This window comes from Schistocerca nitens, chromosome 1 (genome assembly GCF_023898315.1).
Source record: "Schistocerca nitens isolate TAMUIC-IGC-003100 chromosome 1, iqSchNite1.1, whole genome shotgun sequence".
Classification (NCBI taxonomy): domain Eukaryota; kingdom Metazoa; phylum Arthropoda; class Insecta; order Orthoptera; family Acrididae; genus Schistocerca; species Schistocerca nitens.
In genome coordinates, this window is record NC_064614.1 from 126,958,594 (window position 1) to 126,979,311 (window position 20,718).

Sequence of the window (20,718 nt, forward strand, 5' to 3'; positions counted from 1 at the left end):
GCATACTTTGAAAACAGTTGCTGAAAATGATGAACAAAAATCTGAATGACAAGATTGGTCATTGCGATGGGCAGAGATGTGTGAGGGGAAATGCTGATGTAATTAGCGCTACCGACAGAAACTGCAACATTTAGCTCAACCATGCAATTTTGACACAACTGCTGAGTCACTGATGTTCGCAGAAATGAGAAACAGGGAAGTTGACATGAAGTGTTACACACAAATCCGATAAGTGACAAAACTGAATGACGGACTCATTGGACACCTTTTATTGTGCCACTTACCTGCATTTACCATTGTCAGCAAACTGGTTATCGCTAAGGGTGAATGTGCATATTTTTCTGTTCAATTCTTGATCCAAGGGGGATAAGCAGACTGCTAGCTTATTGATGTATATTATATCTAATAATAAATTAACTTAACTATACAGCTATAAAACCAGCAGTATATTTACAATGTGCAGCCAATATTTTTATAAGCTGGTACATCGATATATCGATATCTCCCCCCCCCCCCTCTTCCTCCCCCTCAATATATCAAGAGTGATAATGATATTTTTTTAAATATTGATATATCAGATTTCTGATATTTTTAAAAATATCAGCAGACATACTTTGCAGCTGTAAAATAATTGGTAAATTGCAGGTTTAGATGTTAACCTTCATTCTGTATGCCAGAGTTTTGCATCTCAATGTATTTCATAGATGGAAAAAAATATCTTCCTTCTTATGGAATCTCATTACATCAAGTAATTGTGCAGTGATCCAAGCTCTAAGGTGTATGAATTACTCTACCGCTTTTGAACTTAAACCCACCTTTACATAGTGGTATTGCTCTTGCACCACCAACAATGTCAGCATTTTCTCATCTTTCATCGATCAACAGAAACCACTTTCATAGCGTGCAGCCATGTTTTTCAACTGTCCTCTACTTCGGTTCATGATCACAGTGTCAACTCCATATGTTTGTAATTTTATTTTTATTCAGTACTACATAATTCTAACATTTGCATGGCCAACGACTCATTCCAAATCTAGAGTGAGAGATCTAATCTTCCCACAAACATAAAATCCGAATATCAAAACTTTTAACTGAAAATTGGTGTGCACTGGGTTGCAATAATTAGTCATTTATTTTATAAACAGCACTAATAACATGTATACAAAGACAATTAAAACTATCTGTGGATCATTTTTAAGCAAAAAAATATTTTATACACACATATGAAATATGTTTCTTTTAAATATGTTGGTTTTGTACATCGATCGTTTTCACCTAAAATTATCTAACATGTTGGTTTATATTTATAGCCTATGCCTTTCTTTCTGTATTCTGCTACCATACACCTTAGACACCAAATTCCACGAGTCCATATAGCGGTCCATACACATGGCAATGCATTTCTGTGGAACAAGAAAGAACAAATTGTAAAATGCTGTACTATGACTAGATAGTAGCAAAAGTTAAAAAAAGAGGTTGGGGGAGAGCAGCTGAGTAATTTAATAATTTATATTTTATTTTTGAATTGGCTCATTCAGGACTGTGACTCCTAACAAATGGCAACTTTTCTCTGATGCTAATATACTTTATGAACAAAGCAAGTACCACGAAATTTTAAGCTACACAAGCTACAGTTATTAGTTAGCAGCACATAAAAAGGTACCACAGTTTACATTAGTAGTGTTCAGGCATGTTCGTAATATCAAAAATATTCTGTATTTTCATAGAATAAAATCCTTTTGAGCATTAGGCTGAGTAATTTTGTAAAATTAAACAATAATAAAACAAAGCAGGCCTCCATGGGTTAACAAATTGGCCATTTTTTTCAATTTATTTTTAATCACTTCCACTGTATAAGGTAACCTGATAACCAAAAGGATTTTGTTCAAACTGACAATGGCCCCACAAGCCTAGATGCACTTCATTTATAAACCAACAAATCTCAATCTACTTACCTAGTACACTGCTGAGAAAACCTATGCACTGTGAAAGAGGCAGCCCTGTGCAAAACCTAACAAAGTATGCTTCAGGCCAAATCACAAATTAACTTATCTACATCTACATTATGTGATCAAAAGCATCCAGACTCCCCCAAAAACATACATTTTTCATATTAGGTGCATTGTGCTGCCACCTACTGCCAGATACTCCATATCAGCAACCTCAGTAGTCATTAGACACTGAACGAGCAGAATGGGACGCTCCACGGAACTCACGGACTTTGAACGTGGTCAGGTGATTGGGTGTCACTTCTGTCATATGTCTGTACAAGAGATTTCCACACTCCTAAACATCCCCAGGTCCACTGTTTCCGATGTGATAGTGAAGTGGAAACGTGAAGGGACACATACAGCACAAAAGTGTACAGGAACTATCACTACACAGGCATAGATTGATGTTTTAAACACCTTCTTGCTTCCCACTGTTTAAGAGTAATTCAGGGATGGCGACTGCATCTTTCAACACAATCGAGCACCTGTTCATAATGCACGGCCTGTGGCGGAGTCGTTACATGACAATAACATCCCTGTAATGGACAGGCCTGCAGAGAGTCCTGAGCTGAGTCCTATAGAACACGTCTGGGATGTTTTGGAATCCTGACTTCGTGCCAGGCCTCACGACTGACATCAATACCTCTACTCAGTGCAGCACTCCATAAAGAATGGGCTGCCATTCCCCAAGAAACCTTCCTGCATGTGATTTAAGGTATGCCTGTGAGAGTGGAAGCTGTCATCAAGGCTAAGGGTGGGCCAACACTATATTGAATTCCAGCATTACCGATGGAGGGTGCCACTAACAGACTTCACATACGAACAGAATTTCTTTGGGGTTTGTGAAATATCATTTGACAATATTCTGCTATGGTAGTTACTTGAGACACAGTTCCTTGTGCCCTATGCTGAAAGTTTTAGGTTCCTCATTGAGATATGACACTGCTGAGATTTTATCTAGTTTACTAAACATATATATCCTTCTGCTAGTTTTAGTTGTCCTTTGTACTTTGGTAATCATTGTTGCCACAACCATATTATGGCCACTGATATCAGTTTCGATGTGAGCATCCTCACAGAGGTCAGGTCTACTTATTGCCATTACATATTTTCATTATGATTGGGGGTTCTTAACATCTGTTCTAGGTAGTTTTCAGAGAAGGCATTTAACAATGTTTCACGGGATGTCTAATCACGCCCACCACTAACAAAACTGTAAATTTCCCAATACTGTCAGTTGATTTAAGTCTCCACTGATGATTGGGGAAGTTATGTACAAGTGAACTGAGGTTTTCTTTAAAGTTTCCGGTTATGTCAGGAGATGAGTCTGGTGGGCGATAACAGAAGGATCCAATTATCATTTTACGGTGTTTAAACACATCCCTTTTTACTAATATGCTACAAAATTGCTTATACTGATACACACTGTAGTGTGGGATCAGCTTTATATATTCTATTGCAAAAATTTTCAGCTGATTGCAAATACTAGGTCATAGATTTGTACACAATAGTCATTATGTAAGGACCAATATCATTAAAACTAAAAGCTGCCCTGAAGTTTCAGCAACAACTCTTAGCTTTTCTTACATCACACTCTGAAAGCCATGGATCAAGATAGTCAAACAATGGAAAGTCCAGGTCGGAATATCAACAATATTATGAAAAGGGTAGATGGCTATTCACCGTAAAGGTGACATGCACACACGACTGCTATGTTGGGCAGTCTGGCAAGAGATATCTCATGTGTATGTGATGTGTGCCTGCCTGTGTGATGTTTTCCTTCTTCTGAAGAAGGCTTTGTCTGAAAGATTAGTGTGTGCCTGTCTGCGACTTGAAAGTGTCACCTTTACAGCGTGTAGCGATCTATCCCTTTCACAACTGTTAATCAAGACAGACTGTTAGATGTGATTTTTCTTGTTTTCCGAAAAGTATTTGATTTAGTATTGCTGCTGTTGTTGTGGTCTTCAGTCCAGAGACTGGTTTGAAGCAGCTCTCCATGCTTCTCTATCGTGTGCAAGCTTCTTCATCTCTGAGTAACTATTACAACTTACATCCTTCTGATCTGTATAGTGTATTCATGCCTTAGTCTTCCTCTACAATTTTTACCTCTGCGCTTCCCTCCAATACTAAAGTGATGATCGATCCTTTGATGCCTCAGAATATGTCCTAGCAACCTATCCCTTCTTCGAGTCAAATTGTACCATAAATTCCTCTTCTCCCCAATTCTATTCAGTACCTCCACATTAGTTTTGTGATCTATCCACCTAATCTTCAGCACTCTTCTGTAGCACCATGTTTCTAAAGCTTCTATTCTCTTCTTGTCTAACCTATGTTGTCCATGTTTCACTTCCATATATGGCTACACTCCATACAAATACTTTCAGAAAAGACTTCCTGGCACTTAAATCTATACTCGATGTTAACAAATTTCTCTTCTTCAGAAACTTTTCTTGTCATGGCCAGTCTATATTTTATATCCTCTCTACTTCGACCTTCATCAGTTATTTTGCTTCCCAAATAACAAAACTCTACTACTACTTAAAGTGTCCCATTTCCTAATCTAATTCCCTCAGCATCATCTGATTTATTTCAACTACATTCCATTATCCTTGTTTCGCTTTTGTTTATGTTCATCTTATATCCTCCTTTCAAGATAATGTCCATTCTGTTCAACTGCTCGTCCAGGTCCTTTGCTGTCTTTGACAGAATTACAATGTCATCGACAAACCTGAAAGTTTTTATTTCTCCTCCATGGATTTTAATTCCTACTCCAAATTTTTCTTCTGTTTCCTCCACTGCTTGTTCAATATACATATTGAATAACATTGTGGATAGGCTACAACCCTGTCTCACTCCCTTCTCAACCACTGCTTCCCTTTCGTGCCCCTCTACTCTTATAACTTCCACCTGGTTTCTGTACAAATACTAAATAGCCTTTTGTGCTCTGTATTTGACCCCTGCCACCTTCAGAATTTGAAAGAGAGTATTCCAGTCAACATTGTCAAAAGCTTTCTCTAAGCCTACAAATGCTAGAAATGTAGGTTTGTCTTTCCTTAATCTATCTTCTAAGATAAGTCATAGGGCCAGTATTGCCTCAAGTTTTTCCAACACTTCTATGGAATACAAACTGATCTTCCCCAAAATCGGCTTCCAAAAGTTTTTCCATTCTTGTACAAAGAATTCGTGTTAGTATTAAACTGATAGTTCGGTAATTTTCACACCTGTCAACACTTGCTTTCTTTGGGATTGGAATTATTATATTCTTCTTGAAGTCTGAGGGTATTTCGCCTGTCCCAAACATCTTGCTCACCAAATGGAAGAGTTTTGTAATAGCTGGCTCTCCCAATGCTGGCAGTAGTTCTGACAGAATGTCAACTCCCGCAGTCATGTTTCGATTTGCGTCTTTCAGTGCTCTGTCAAACTATTTACGCAGTATTGTATTTCCCATCTCATCTTCATGTACGTCCTCCCCCATTTCAATAATATTGCCTTCAAGTACATTGCCCTTGTACAGACCCTCTATATACCCCTTCCACCTTTCTGCCTTCCCTGCTTTGTTTAGAACTGGTTTTCCTCTGAGCTCTTGATACTCATACAAATGGTTCTCTTTTCTCCAAAGGTCTATCTAATTTTCCTGTACACAGTATCTATTTTATCCCTAGTGATATACGCCTCTACATCCTTACTTTTATCCTCTAGCCATCCCTGCTTAGCAAATTTTGCACTTCGTATCAATATCATTTTTTGAGGTGTATGCATTCCTTTTTGCCTACTCAATTTACTGCCTTTTTATATTTTCTATGTTTCTGCATTATTATATTTCATCAATTAAATTCAATGTCTCTTCTGTTACCCAAGGATTTCTAATAGCCCTTGTCTTTGTATCTACTTGATCTGCTGCCTTCACTATTTCACCTCTCGAACCTACCCATTCTTCTTCTACTGTATTTCTTTCCCCTGTATTTGTCAATCGTTCCCTAATGGTCTCTCTGAAATTCCCCTGTATTTGTCAATCGTTCCCTAGTGGTCTCTCTGAAACTATTTAGGACCTCTGGTTCTTTCAGTTTACCCAGGTTCCATCTCCTTAAATTCCCACCTTTTTTCAGTTTTAATCTACAGTTCATAACCAATAGATTGTGGTCAGAGTCCAAATCTGACCCTGGAAATGTCTTACCATTTAAAACTTGGTTCCTAAATCTCTGTCTTACCATTATATAATCTATACGAAACCTTCCGGTGTCTCCAGCCCTCTACAACCTCCTTTCATGATTCTTAACAGAACTGTTAGCTATGATTAAGTTATGATTTGTGCAAAAGTCTACTAGGCAGTGTCCTCTTGCATTCCTTACCCCCATTTCATATTCACCTACTACTTTTCATTCTCTTCGTACTACTGAATTCCAGTCCCCCATGACTATTAAATTTTTGTCTCCCTTCACTATCTGAATAATTTCTTTTATCTCATCATACATTTTTCAATTTCTTTGTCATCTGCGGGGCTAGTTGGCATATAAACTTGTACTACTGTGGTAGGCCTGGGCTTCGTGTATCTTTGCTACAATAATGCATTCACTATGCTGGTTGTAGTAACTTACCCATACTCTTATTTTTTTTTTATTGGTTATTAAACCTATTCCTGCATTACCCCTACTTGATTTTGTATTTATAAACCTGTATTCATCTGACCACAAGTCTTGTTCTTCCTGCCACCGAACTTCACTAATTCCCACTATATCTAGATTTAACCTATCCATTTCCTTTTCGGGGACTATTTTACCTCCGGAATATTTCACCCAAGAAGACGACATCATCATTTAACCATACAGTAAAGCTGCATGCCCTCGGGAAAAATTACGGCTTTGGGCCTAATTTCCTCTTGCTTTCAGCCATTCGCAGTACCAGCACAGCAAGTCCCTTTAGGTTAATGTTACAAGGCCAGATCAGTTAATCATCCAGACTGTTGCCCCTGCAACTACTGAAAAGGCTGCTGGCCTCTCAACAGATACCCCTCCATTGTGGTTGCACCTCCGGTACGGCTATCTGTATCGCTGCGGCATGCAGGGAAGATGCGATATGATATCTTAGATGGAGAGGCATCAACAGATGTAGGTTTAACTTCGGGTGTGCCCCAGGGAAGTGTGTTGGGATGCCTGCTACTCATGCTGCATATTAATGACCTTGTGGACAATATTAATTGTGACAATTTTTCGCAGATGATGCAGTTATCTATAATGAAGTACAGTCCAAAAGAAGCTACACAAATATTGCCAGTTCTTAATAAGATTCCACAGTGGTGAAAGGCTGGCAACTTGTTTAAATGTTCAGAAACAGAAAATTGTGCACTTCACAAAATGGAAAAAGTTGTCTCCTCTGACCATAATATCTGTGAGTCATAATTAGAATCTGAACTGACTAGTATCTGGGTGCAACACAATAAAATTGGCTCAGTCGTCGGTAAAGGAAGTAACAGATTTCAAATTACTGGTAGAATACTTGGGAAATAGAGTCAGTCTACAAGGGAAATTGTTTATGTATCACTTGTGTGACCCATCCTACAATATTGCTGAAGTGTGTGGGACTCATACCAGACAGGAATCCATGTATATTGTAACACACAGAAGGACAGCACAAATGATCACAAGCTTTTTTGACCTGCAGCAGTGTGTGTCACAGACATTGAAAGAACTGAACTGGCATATCCTTGAAGACAGACACAAACTATCACAAGAAAGCCTACTTGTAAAGTTTTACGAACGAGTTTTGAATGACGACTCTTAGGAATATACTATAACCCCAGACATACCACACCCACAGGGAGTGCGAGAACAAGGTCTGATTATTAACAGCATGCACAGAGGTTTTTAAACAATCATTCTTCTCCTGCTCCATACATGAATGTCAGAGAAAAAATCCCTAATAACTGGTACAATGCGATGTACCTCAGTCAAGAGAAATGTTAGATATGAGTTATCAGCTTTGGCCAGAGACAAATTGTTAATGGGTGCTTTCACATCACCTTTTGGTGAATATATTCTCATTTTTATTGTTACCTGGTGAAGCCAACAAACGTGAGAATAAAAACTGGTGATAGTGACACATTGCTACGTAGCTTGGCGCAAGGTATGGGCAAGGCTGGAAGGTAACAATCTGAATGCAAGTTGGTGAGGCCAACTAAGCAGATACTAAAACAAACTGCTTGTGGTGATGGCTGTGGCAACAGACTGATCCGTAGCCTACCCTTTGGGGAAAAATCACCAACAACATCACATTGTAATGGCCATACTGTTTATGGCATTTGCTGCACGTTTCCTATGTTACAGATCAAAGTCAATGACTTATCATGCATTCCTCTATATCCAATGTACCCTTACCCTTTGCCAAACACTTCAATGTTTCACAGAGTAAAGATGTAGATGTAGTTAGGACACTTGACGGTCCACGTCCTTGTACACCTTGGAAATATGACAATGAATTTGTTTTGCCATCACATACAGCATGTTCAAAGAACTTACCATTCCATAAACCTCAAATGTTTACACTGTTACAATTCTGCCAACCTATATTAACATGTCATTATTCTTCCAGAGCTCAGAGACAAAGGCAAATGGCCTGTAACTAAAACTGTATTTCACCTAATTGTTTGTCTGAACCCCACAGGTTGTACGACTATGCCTACCTCCAGCCACTGAACTGACTTTTACAGCCAGTTATAGGTGGGACTTACAGTGAACATTATGAAGGCTAAATGGACAAAGATTCATGTTGATAATGTCCTCTACTTTGACTTTGTTTTATAACTCTTCAGTTTACCGATACTAAATAGTAAGTATTGAGGAAAAAGATGTTGTACCCAAACTCTATATATTCTTTATGGAGGAGGCAAATGTTACGTGCAGGGTTCGTATAAATAGGCTGAGAAAGTTTTATAACTAAGGGTAACAATCGAGACGCGGTTAAACGCAATAATGCGGTATTATAAATCATTTGTATGTAATGGAGTATCGTCTGTAAACACGTCTTTGTGTTGCAACAGAATTTTGAAGTACCTATTTCAGTTTTGAAGTGATCTGGTAAATGAGTATGTATAGTACAAGTAGGCACCATTCTGTAATAAAAAAAAAAAAAGACAAAATTTTTCACAAAACACATAATGTTACCTGTTCTGAACTGTCTAGCGAGGTACCCGGTTTGTTGATACATTTCTTAAAGCACTTTTCTGTCATTTTCTGAAATAATTAAAGGCGAAATTACTATACTGTCAGAAAAATGTAACGATTGTTATGTAAATACTTTACATCCTCTCTCGCTAAACGTACCGTCAGGAGCTCCTGAGCGTTTGCAACAGCAATTTGCTGTTTCACTTGGTCCATCAATTCATCTTTCTGCGCCCCGGTTAGGGACCCAGTCTGCAAGCTGTCCATTTAAATGTTTTCTTTAGTCTTCAACAGCAAATCCACAGCATTAAGCCGCTCTCCACTTTCACACGGCGTGTGTGACGATATTGTTGGCCAAAGATGTGTTACCTTGCCTTTCCCCATGCTTCATACCAACAGACGAGAGGCTGTAATTCTTCGTATACGTGGCACCATAAAAAAATGATTGCAATTCTTGACTACTAAGCTCTGTAGATTTCGTTTCATTAGAGTGTGGCATATACTTGTTATTTATGAAAAAAAAAACAATCGTAAAATACAGTCACTGAAAAATTAATGGATTTGATGCATGCCTTCACCTACTAAAGCTTACAGTGCAAATGTGCATCTGGAGTGCTCAGTTTATTTGCTGTTGGTCAAGTTTTGTTTTCCCTTAGTCTCAGCGCTGTGAGATTGTTCGTGGATTGTTCACCTGTATTTGATGTAAATCGGTGCTTAACCCCAGAGATGATAATGTAACGTCACCCTGCATGAGCGGTATGGTTGTTTGGTGTAGTTGCGAATTTCAATGGATATTTTTATATTGGTCTTGACTTAAAAAACAATGGATTACAAAGAAGAACAGAACAACGAAATAGAAGCCCTGGATTCAATTTACTGTGGTGAACTTGAAAGTAAGGGCACAAGTTTTCTATTTTTTCAACTTCGAAACGTGATGTTTTTACCAATAGGCTATAAATAAGATTTCAGTAAACTCCAGTTGTGGTTAACTGTGTAAATGGCACAGAAAATGATTGCTGTAGATATCTTTAAAGGTCGAAATCGAAGATTTTATCAAGTGAAAAAGTATATACTTGATGATCAGCATGTTCAAGAATGACGTTTGTTGTCATATATTTCCCGGTGTATGAAGCTGGAGCTCTTATATTTTGCGAAGTGTAGATTACAGTTGTTATTCTGGAGTAAGATGAAAGTGCTGCAACAAGTACAAGCCTTTTCCAATGTTTTTTTGAAAGCGTTGCAGTTGGTGTTGACACTTCTATCCAATGTAGACTTTTTGGGGGATGAAAGTGTAGTTTGTAGATCACCCTGTGATTCAATACACAGTAGTGTCTCAGGGTACAAATCAATTGAGCGGAGAACGTGCCACTTGAACTTCTAGTTCACATTTCGTGGTTTTAAGCAAAACAAATCCGTATAACAGAAATCCATATTGTAACATCGCAAATATCGGCTGTATGTAATGTAAAGCTCGGAGATATTACCTTGTTTAAAGAGATACACCTCTTAACTATATTACGCTGCTGTACAACATTAAAACTCGAGGCGGCTTTGTATTTCTGTAAATGCATGCTTAGCAGGAGTTGTATTTGCAGTTGTGTTTATGTCACTTAATAATTTTCCACTGATTCTTTTATGCTTATTGTTGTGTTACTTCCAGAAATTTTGCAAGTGACACATATTTCATATGCAAACTTACAGTGAGTGAGTGCTGTTTTGGATAAAGGCTGATTCTGTACAAGCTTGATTTAGTATAACAATTGACAAACATTTGAAAGAAGTGAGAAATGATTTTCATTGAAATTTGCTTACAACAATTTTTTTTAAGTTTACAGCAGTACAGTGGAATAAATCATTGTTAATCAAGATTGTTTATTTTATTTCCCAACTGTTTTTCAGTTTTAACAACAGAGCCATATCACAGATTTTTAATACCTATAAAGTCTGAAGAATACGAACCAGACACTGAAAATGGAATGTCATGCAAGTTAAAATTTAGTTACACTGACAAATATCCAGATGAACCTCCAGAAGTTGAAGTTACAGAAACCAGTAACCTTGAAGATGTAGATACAGACCTGCTGACACAGCATATATTGAAGGAGGTTGGTAATATTACAATGATTTGAGTTTTGAAGCCTTGCTCCCAGTATTTTAAGCATTGAATATAATGAGAAGGTCTTTGACAAAATTGCCCAGGAATGCTAATTTTCAAATTTCTATAATGATAAATTCTTGTGTCTGAAGTTTGGATTATTTGTACTGAAAAATTGGATTCGTGATGCCAACAAACTGTCCTAAATGATTCATTATTCTGCAGATTATTATAATACGCTGTCAATTTCACAGGATGGCTGCCAGAATGTTAAGCATATTGGATGATGTATGTAGACTCTGTGTACTTACCAGTGCTGAAAAGTATACATTTTAGCACTCTTTTAGACTGTGGTATTACATCTAGCCATCAAAGATATCTACGAAATGAAAACATCTCTTATTCAGATTAAACTGTAGTAGGCTATTACCTTGTTCCATTGTGGGTCTTTCCTGCTATATGACTATTTTCTTCAGGAGGTTCACAACTCTTTTGCAAGATGTTCTTGGGAAACTTGGTGTCCTGTGCCATTATGACAGTTCCTCTCTTCCTGTGCCACACTACTGTTCTACTTTGACTTAACCTCCAATGGATGCTCCATTCACCATTGACTAGGCTCTAACTGCAGTTGCTACTTTTATTTACTCACTTTTGCCTTAAATGAGGAAGGATAGGAACACAACAATCACACTCCAACGGATTTTTTGTTATCGTTCTGCCTATACACCAGTATAGTCATATGATGGCGTGTACTGCTGCGAGTTTTTTGGATAGTAACTCAGTCAAATGCACTGAAGATAGCTGTCTGTAACTGAAATCTGGATATGCAGGACTAATAAAAAAACCAGTGGGATTATGACTGGTTGCTGACTTTCCTATCCTTCCTTAATTAATATACAGTCACTGTTTACATTGGTTCCTTATGGAATCAGAGATGGTCAACTTTACCTTTTTGCTACATCTTAAACCCCTTTGAGGTTATTTAGAAGTGACCCCATTACCAGGTTTTACCTCCACATTATTTTCAAAATTTCTCAATTGTGTAGGGAAAGGTCGCCAAACACCCAGTGTGGTAACGACTGTACAGGGATCCCACAGTTGGCATCCTTGATTTTCCTTCCCCATGAGTATGTGTGTATCTCATTTGGGACACATGGACTCGGGGCAGTGGCCACTGTGCCAAGTGACTGTTGCATAGGCCCCGTGAAGCCCATGGGGAGAGCTCCAGGTTGAAGTGGATCTCAGTGTGGTGGACCATTTGCAACGAAGAAATTAAAGTGGAACCATGCTGTTGGCTGTATGGTCCATAAGTCATTAAGTCTCATTATTTCAGTTGACTTACTTAAATACAAGGTCACAGTTCATAATAATTGATGAAAAGTTGTCAAGTAAAACAGGGTGTTCCCCAAAGAAGTGTTATAAGCCCTCTGTTGTTCCTTATCTATGTAAACGATTTAGAAGACAATCTGTGCAGTCCTCTTAGACTGTTTGCAGATAATGTTGTCACTTACTGTCATGTAATTTCATCAGATGAGCAAAGCGAATTGCAAAATGATTTAGACAAGAAGTGGCAATTTATTCTAAATCATGAAAAGTGTGAATTCTTCCACATGAGCACGAAAAAGTGTCCGCTAAATTTCAGTTGTATGACAAACACTCAAATCTAAAGGTTGTAAACTCAATTAAATATTTAGGGAGTACAATTACAAATAATTTAAATTGGAATGATCACATAGATAATGTTGTGGGGAAAGCAAACCAAAGACTGTGATTTACTGGCAGAACACTTAGAAAATGTTATAGGTTTACTAGAGAGACTGCTTAAACTATGATTGTCTGCCCTACTCTTGAGTACTGCTGTGCAGTGTGGGATCCGCTTGAGATAGGATTGGTGGAGGACATTGAAAAAGTTCAAAGAAGGGCAGCTTGTTTCGTGTTGTCGAGAAATAGGAGAGAGAGTGCCACAAATATGATACACGAATTGGGGTGGCAGTCATTAAATAAAGGTGCAGGACCTTCTCGTGAAATTTCAATCTTGAACTTTCTCCACAGGGTGTGAAAATATTTCATTGGCATCCGCGTATGTAGGATGATCATTGTAATAAAATAAGAGAAATCAGAACTTGCATGGAAAGATTTAAATGTTCATTTTTCCTGCACACAGTTAGAGTGTGGAACGATAGAGAAGTAGCTTAAAGGTGATTCAATGAACCCTCTGCCAGGTACTAATTTGTGAATTGCAGAGTAATCATGTAGATGTAAATATAAGATATGTCTACATCTATATGAATATGCAATTCATACTTAAGCGTCTTGCAGAGGGTTCATTGAATCATTTTCACGCATTTTCTATACTGTTCCACTCTCAAATAGTGCCTGGGAAAAATGAACTTTCAAATCTCTCCATGTGCCAATGGCCTTGCTGCAGTGTTAACACCTGTTCCCATCAGATCACCCAAGTTAAACACTGTCGGGCTGGGCCAGCACTTGGACGGTTGACCATCCGATCTACCGAGTGCTGTTGGCAAGTGGGGTGCTCTCAGCCCTTGAGGCTGAGGAGCTACTTGATTGAGAAGTAGCAGCTCCGGTCTCATAAACTGGCATACGGCCGGGAGAGCATTGTGCTAACCACATGCCCCTCCAGATCCGCATCCAGTGACGCCTCTGGGCTGAGGATGACATGGCAGTACCATTGGGCCATAATGGCCTATTCGGGAGGAGCTAAGTTTAGTTTTAAGTCTTTCCAAACAGTCATTTCTGTTATTTTATTGTGATGATCATATCTCTGAATGTAAGTGTGTGTCAACAAAATATTTTCGCATTTGGTGGAGAAAGATGGTGATTGAAATTTCGTGAAAAGCTCTCACAATGATGGAGGTCACCTTTATTTTAATGACTGGTGCCCCAACTTGTGTATCATATCCATGGCACTGTCTCAGCTGTTTTGTAATAACACAAAATGAACTGCCCTTTTTTTTTTTAACTTGTTTGATGTCTTCTGTCAGTCCTATCTGTTAGGGTCCCATACTGCACAGTAGTACTCTAGTATAGGACAGATGGGTGTAGTGTAGGTAGACTTTCTAGTGGATCTGTTGCATCTTCTATGTGTTCTGCCAATAAAATGCAGTCTTCGGTTCACCTCCCCAACACCGTTTCATTTCTCTCACTAGCTGCTAACTGACATGAAAACTGACCTGTCAAGCAAGGAGAGGGAGGGAGAGAGATATGCATCAATTCTTTCTGATAGTGATCATTACCTTATTGATTGTTTTCTCATTTCACAATGCCAATCAGCTGGATGCCTCCTATGTTGCCATTCTTGACCCACACCCCTCCCCACCTTCCCCCTTCTCAAAAGGCAAAACACTAGCAGTGTGTATTCCCAGTATGTTGTGGCAATGCCTGTCTGTGCAGACTTTACAGCCCGTGGCTGAGGGTGGGGGGCATGGTAGCTGAAATCCCACTGCTGGAGCCAGTGGCATGGTGCAACACCCCAGTGCACCTCAGTGGTAAGCTAAATTACCTTGTGCTGTGGCCTGATGTTGTAGTGCCTTGGTCCCCTACTTGACTAAAAGTTGGGCCCAGTCATAATATTCCTGTCAGACCTGATGCTCCTCCTGCACCCATCGCCCCACACTATGGCTCCTACCCCTATGACCATCCCTGCTGCAAGTCTTGCCCTACGCACCCTCCTACCACCACCTATAATAGCCCTGTAACTGGCAAAACATATACTATCAAAGGGAGAGCCACCTGCAAAACAACATGTCATATACCAGCTATTATGTAAACACTGTTCAGCCTTCTACATTGGCATGACTACCACCAATTTATCAATTAGGATGAATGGACATAGGCAGAGGGTATATACTGGCAACTCACAGTATCCCGTTGCAGAGCATGCTCTACAACGTGACATTCGTGACCTCGACACCTGTTTCACCATACGTGCCAACTGGATTCTTCCCCCATGTATCAGTTTCTCAGAACTCTGCATGTGGGAACTAGTGCTACAATGTGTCCTTGGTTCCTGCCACTCATCTGGCCTTAATTTACATTAATTTCTTCCATCTCAGCTTTTTGTCGCTGTAACTACTTTTTGTGTCACGCATTTAAATTTTCTACACCTTCCATTGTCTTTCCTGTCTATTTTTCGCCGCCACCTCCCACCTCTGTTAAGTACAATGCACTTAGCTTCACACTCTTATTAACTCATACACAATGTTTTAGTAGTAATCTCTGTCTTGCATATTACCCTATCTTCCACCTTGAAGCTCTCAGGTTTTCAAATCTGATCTGATGCAGTCCCCAAAAATTAGACTTCCCTTCTCATCCCATATCGTAAATCTCCCCTGACCCGTGGTTCTGGGTGACTTTCCCAAAATCTACCCCTTTTTCTAATCTTCTCCAGTCCTTTTCCTTCATCCTTCTCCTTCAACCCTTCTGCCTGAAGAAGGAGCCACTGGCTCCGAAAGCTTGCCAATCACAACAGTCTTTTATATGAGTGTGTTCTGCCACCGTTTGGTGAGTAGATTTTTTATGTATAAAATTAAAGAAATAAATAGTTAATAGATAATATATTACTATCAAAGGAAATGTTATTTGCATGGCCTGCTTTAGCTTTTCATATAACAGGCTATAATTATGAAGAATAAATAAATAAAAATTACCAGTACTATTCACGGTAAACACACTTGTTGAAAACAATAATGGGAATAGCATGTCTGGTAGCTGTGTAATCTCTCCGCTATGGAGGTGGCAGAGGATTGTGGGTTGACGACAGAATGGTCAAAGGGAAGACTGCCACACAGTCCTAGATTCTTTTATAATCCGTAACTGTTTGGTTACAGTTTTGACACTCCATTACCTGTTCTCTAATGGGGTTGACAATACGGACCCCGATTAATTACTTGCATGGCCCTCTCTTAACCCAGGATGGTGTGTGCAGAAAGATGACTTGCATAACACTAGCAACTCAGTGGCCGTGGAACTGGTAGAGCTCACTTGGAAAAAATTCTTTATTCAGTGAGACGTTCGTACAGTGGTTGAAGTTGGCGGCTCTGTACTGTACGTTGATCCACAGGCAGCAATGGCTACCTCAGCATAGCACAAGGTGGTGTGTTTGGCTGCAGCAGTGCTTGGTTGCCGGGCAGGAAAGCTGGTTCAGCAAAGTGGCAGCATCAGTATGGGGTGTAGGACTGACATCAGACGTTTGGCAGGGAGTAGGCATGTGTGTGCTGGACAGCCAGCTGTCCTGGCAGACAGCCAAGCACCTAGTTCATTGGCTCTGAAACCAAGACCCCTTGCAGGCATCCAGAGATCGGATGAAGTCATCGTGGAGGTTGCTCTCACTTGGTGGCTCCAGCTCGACCTCAGAATCACCACGTCTTGCAGCAGTTTGTACACCAGCAGTTGGCAGATGAAGTGGCTAGTTGTTAACGAGACTAACTGGCCCACATGGGACCATTGACTGGTACCGAGTATGTCTCAGTGTTGGTAGTAGTTGAAGACAAGATACTGCTGCATTTGAGCACCGAGTATTTATAGTGGCTCTGCCCAGCTCAGTTACGACTGGGCCCAACTTTTGGTCACATCATCAGGCCACAGCACAAGATTATTTAGCTCACCACTGATATGCACTGGGGTGTTGCACCATGCCACCTCAGCAATACTCGGGCTCCATCAGTAGGATTTCAACTACCTTGTCCCCCCTCCATCCCCTCCCCCCTCAGCCATGGGTTGTAAAGTCTGCACAGATGGGTGATGCCACAATAGTTCCATGCTGCTAAGAGCCAGTATTACAATGTAGTCAGACCCCATTATCTTCATGTCCTGAGCATTGTCCTGGTAGCCTCTGCAGTCAGTGGGTCCACTAGTTCATTCCCTGGGATCCCAACACAACTGGGGAACCAGAAGAATACTACTGTCTTTCCACTGTCATGGAGGTCTAAGAGGAGATCTTGAATATACATTAGCTTTAGAGGTGATTGGGAGAGTGACTGAAAGCTATTTTAGGTGTTGTGTGCAAAATTTCAGACAGAATGGATCTCATTTCACAGCATGTTTTTAGGAAATCATGGCCCTGTCAAAGTAGCTGATTAACACATTCTAGACCAGGATAATACTGAGTCACCAATGGGGTGCTCTGAAGTTGTTTTGTGGAGGGATCAGCAGTACAGGATTGGATGTGATGGCCTGGGAAATCTGCTTTTTAATTAGGATGGTGGTGTAATTACGTGCAGTGAAGGCTGAGGTGAGAATGGTGGTGTATTGCTGTAAAGAGTCTGCATCTGAACAAATATGTTTGCCTCAGATGCCAAGGCTGTAAGCAGGAAATGTTTGACATGGAAAGGATGGCAACTGTTGAATTGTAAGTATTGTTGTTTGTTTGGTTGGTTGGTTTAATGTGGACAGAAGTGTGTATCTGGCCTTCGGTGAGGACGAGATCAACATCAATGAAAGTGGCATGGGATTCGGGATAGGACCATGTGAAATTTAATTGGGAGAAGGTATTCAGAGATTCCAGGAATTTTAGCAGGTCAGCCTCACCATGAGTCCATATGGTAAAGATGTCCTCAATTTATCTAAACCAAACTAGAGGCTGAAGACTTAGGGATCCCAGGAAAGCCCCTTCCAAACGACCCACAAAAAGGTTGACATAGGAAGGAGCCATCCTGGTTCCCATGGCCGTATCCCTGATCTATTTGTATGTCTTCCCCTCAAAGGTGAAGTTGTTGTTGGTAAGTATAAAGTTGACTAAGTTGAGTAGGAAGGATGTAATAAGTTTGAAATCAGTTGGATGCTGACTGAGGAAATGTTCACCAGCAGACCGACCATGTTTGTGGGGGATGTTGGTATAGATGGAGGTGGCATCAATGGTGACAAGCAAGGTGTGTGGTGGAGGTGGGACGGGTACGGATTTCAGACGATCTAGGAAATGGTTGTTGGTTTCTTTGATGTAGGAGGGGAGTTGTTGTACTATGGGTTGCAGGTGTTGATCAACTAAGGCAGGTATACGTTTGGTGGGAGCTTTGAAGCCAGCGACTATAGGACAGCCAGGTTGATTGGGTTTGTGGGTCTTACGAAGCAGGTAAAAGGTTGGGGGGGGGGGGTTGGGTGGGGTGAGGTGAGGTGAGGTGTTAGTCCTTGAGGGGCTTGAGATGTTTTAAGGAGGGACTGCAGGTCAGTTTGAATCACAGTGATGGGATCTTGATGGCAGATGCCGTGTGTAGAGGTATCAGGATAGGAAGGGAAACCACTGTTCAGGTAGTTTAGGAGAAGGTGGGATAGCTTTTTGAGGTGAAGTCTAGCATGTTGTTTGAAGTGGCTTGGTGGATGGTACCATTCAAGGAAACAAGAGGGGCAGATAACTGCAGGATTTTATAGGAGAGAAGTCTGGTAGAGTGGAAATTTGCTGATGAGGCATATAGGTCACAGATTAGCTGGGTAAGAGGAAGAGATTGCTGTATTTGAAACTGTAAAAGAGCCTGGTGTAGTCCCCACAAGGACTGTATCCAGTAATGGGTGCTTTCAATGTTAGGTCTTTTGGAGTAACTCCAAGGGACAAGCAGGTTTCAAGAAAGAGAATGTGGGACCTTAGTTTTGATAGTGCAGAGGCATATTTTCGAAAGGAACGGATGTAATATGAGATGGGATTCATCATGGCAAGCGAGGACAGTTTGAAGAGTTAAAAATCAAGAGAATGGCAAAAAATTACATAAGCAGAGGGTGGAAAGGATAGAAAAGTGGAAGAAACGCAACAAAAAAGTGATACTTAAAACAAAAAAAAAACCAACAACCTACATCTACTATTACAAAACTACAATGAAACTCTTAACCAGTCACCCAGTTACTAACCTCCTATAACTACAAGTGTTGGTCATATAAGACATCAGTGGAAATGGTGGAAGAAAATGAGAAGGTTAGTATGTTCACATCCCAGTGACTCTAAAATGGCTTCATGTATTGCCCAATGACACAGGAGGTATTGAATAGGATTGGGGAGAAGAGAAGTTTGTGGCACAACTTGACTAGAAGGGATCGGTTGGTAGGACATGTTTTGAGGCATCAAGGGATCACAAATTTAGCATTGGAGGGCAGCGTGGAGGGTAAAAATCGTAGAGGGAGACCAAGAGATCAGTATACTAAGCAGATTCAGAAGGATGTAGGTTGCAGTAGGTACTGGGAGATGAAGAAGCTTGCACGGGATAGAGTAGCATGGAGAGCTGCATCAAACCAGTCTCAGGACTGAAGACCACAACAACACCACCACCACGTAAGAATGAGCATCTAAAGTTCCCATAAAGTAGCTTTTAATGTAAGCAAGCACTGTTCCTCTGAATGTGCTACAACATATATAATACCTTCGCATAATAAGAAATCTATCTGCTCATGTCTCAGCTAAGGGGAAACCAGTCGTCAAAACTGCAGGCGCTTTGTGAGCCCTTAGAACTTTGTCAGTGCACCCTGAGATGCTTGGCTGATTCATCGCAGCTGAATTGTCAGCCCCTACCCCCCTTTTTAACAGACTCAAGTCCCAGGAAGTTAAGAGTGTCAGAACTAGGAAAAAAATAACAGTTGCCTTTGATAACTGGTATGAATTATTCAACTGATTTAGTCATTTCAGGACTTGCTAAACAAATTTGCCTTTTTATGCAAAGAGACATCTGTAGCTCTTTTGATTGGTTCTAATGGACGGCTGCAAATCCTCAGCCAAGTAACGGGCTGCCTCCTTGCTCAGTCTGTACCTCGCCAAAAAATTGCCTTCAGGTGTTTGTCTCACCCTGCAGATTACATTGCCAAATTGCGTGGTGCTGGATATCATTTAGCTGCCTTTGTCACTCTTGCCTTCTTCTTAACAGTATGATGAGCACTTTCATGATTCTTGGATGACATGCATGCATAACAACACTTATGAACTCACTTTTCACTATGATGCATCCTGGTGATTCTTCAATAAAATCTAATCACTAAATCCAAAACTAAAAATCTTAATGTCATATCACCATCTCTCGGTACAGTTGATGAACAATAGGCAGGCGGACCATTCAACAACAGGCCTCAGTAGTGTACAGAATAGCAACCTTGGCTACTGAACTGAAAGTGATGTTACTGTCGAGGCTAACTTACAGAACTGAACATTATGGACGATATAGACTTGGGCAGCTGACAGTCGCTCATAACCCCCACCTTTAGTGCTACATGGTGACGAACTGCCTGAAATCCTTGCTGATAATGTGTAGGTGATAAATCAGGTTTTAAATTTTATCTCATTAGAATTTATTTTATACTTGTATCTTAAGCCTTCGTTGCTGTGGTTCCGCTGGCTACCGCAAGGGGGCAGAGCTTGTCTCCCACTTTTTTATAAAAAGCCTCAAGGGATCTCCCAACTCTTAATACATTCTTATTAACATATTGTATGCAATGATTTTAAACTGAATGTGGTTTTTTTCGTGACATACTCAGCTTTGAGGGACTG

General features: G+C 40.2%; 2 protein-coding genes across 2 annotated transcripts in view; one reads left to right on the plus strand and one right to left on the minus strand.

Moving 5' to 3' along the window:
• Nucleotides 1-1,106: 1,106 nt before the first annotated feature.
• On the minus strand, nucleotides 1,107-9,560 carry LOC126242905 (mitochondrial import inner membrane translocase subunit Tim13). The gene is made up of 3 exons (XM_049948125.1): nucleotides 9,308-9,560; nucleotides 9,149-9,217; nucleotides 1,107-1,403 (listed from the first exon to the last, which is right to left on the minus strand). Exons 1-3 carry the CDS (start codon nucleotides 9,410-9,412, stop codon nucleotides 1,305-1,307), a joined length of 273 nt encoding a protein of 90 aa, XP_049804082.1. The 5' UTR covers nucleotides 9,413-9,560; the 3' UTR covers nucleotides 1,107-1,304.
• Nucleotides 9,561-9,839: 279 nt separating this feature from the next.
• The window catches only part of LOC126242889 (RWD domain-containing protein 1), a 56,945-nt gene continuing 46,066 nt past the window's right edge, over nucleotides 9,840-20,718 (plus strand). Inside the window, exons 1-2 of the mRNA XM_049948124.1 lie at nucleotides 9,840-10,038; nucleotides 11,045-11,250. Coding sequence (XP_049804081.1) covers nucleotides 9,969-10,038; nucleotides 11,045-11,250 — 276 coding nt within the window. The 5' untranslated portion in view covers nucleotides 9,840-9,968. The remainder of the gene's footprint in view (nucleotides 10,039-11,044; nucleotides 11,251-20,718) is intronic.

What these genes read in the sequence shown, in the direction of transcription:
- LOC126242905 (XM_049948125.1), bottom strand. Translation starts at nt 9,412, where the DNA reads ATGGACAGCTTGCAGACTGGGTCCCTAACCGGGGCGCAGAAAGATGAA. An exon ending in ACGCTCAGGAGCTCCTGACG is followed by an intron (nt 9,218 to 9,307) that starts GTACGTTTAGCG and finishes TAATTATTTCAG; the next exon opens with AAAATGACAGAAAAGTGCTT. An exon ending in CGCTAGACAGTTCAGAACAG is followed by an intron (nt 1,404 to 9,148) that starts GTAACATTATGT and finishes CTTGTTCCACAG; the next exon opens with AAATGCATTGCCATGTGTAT.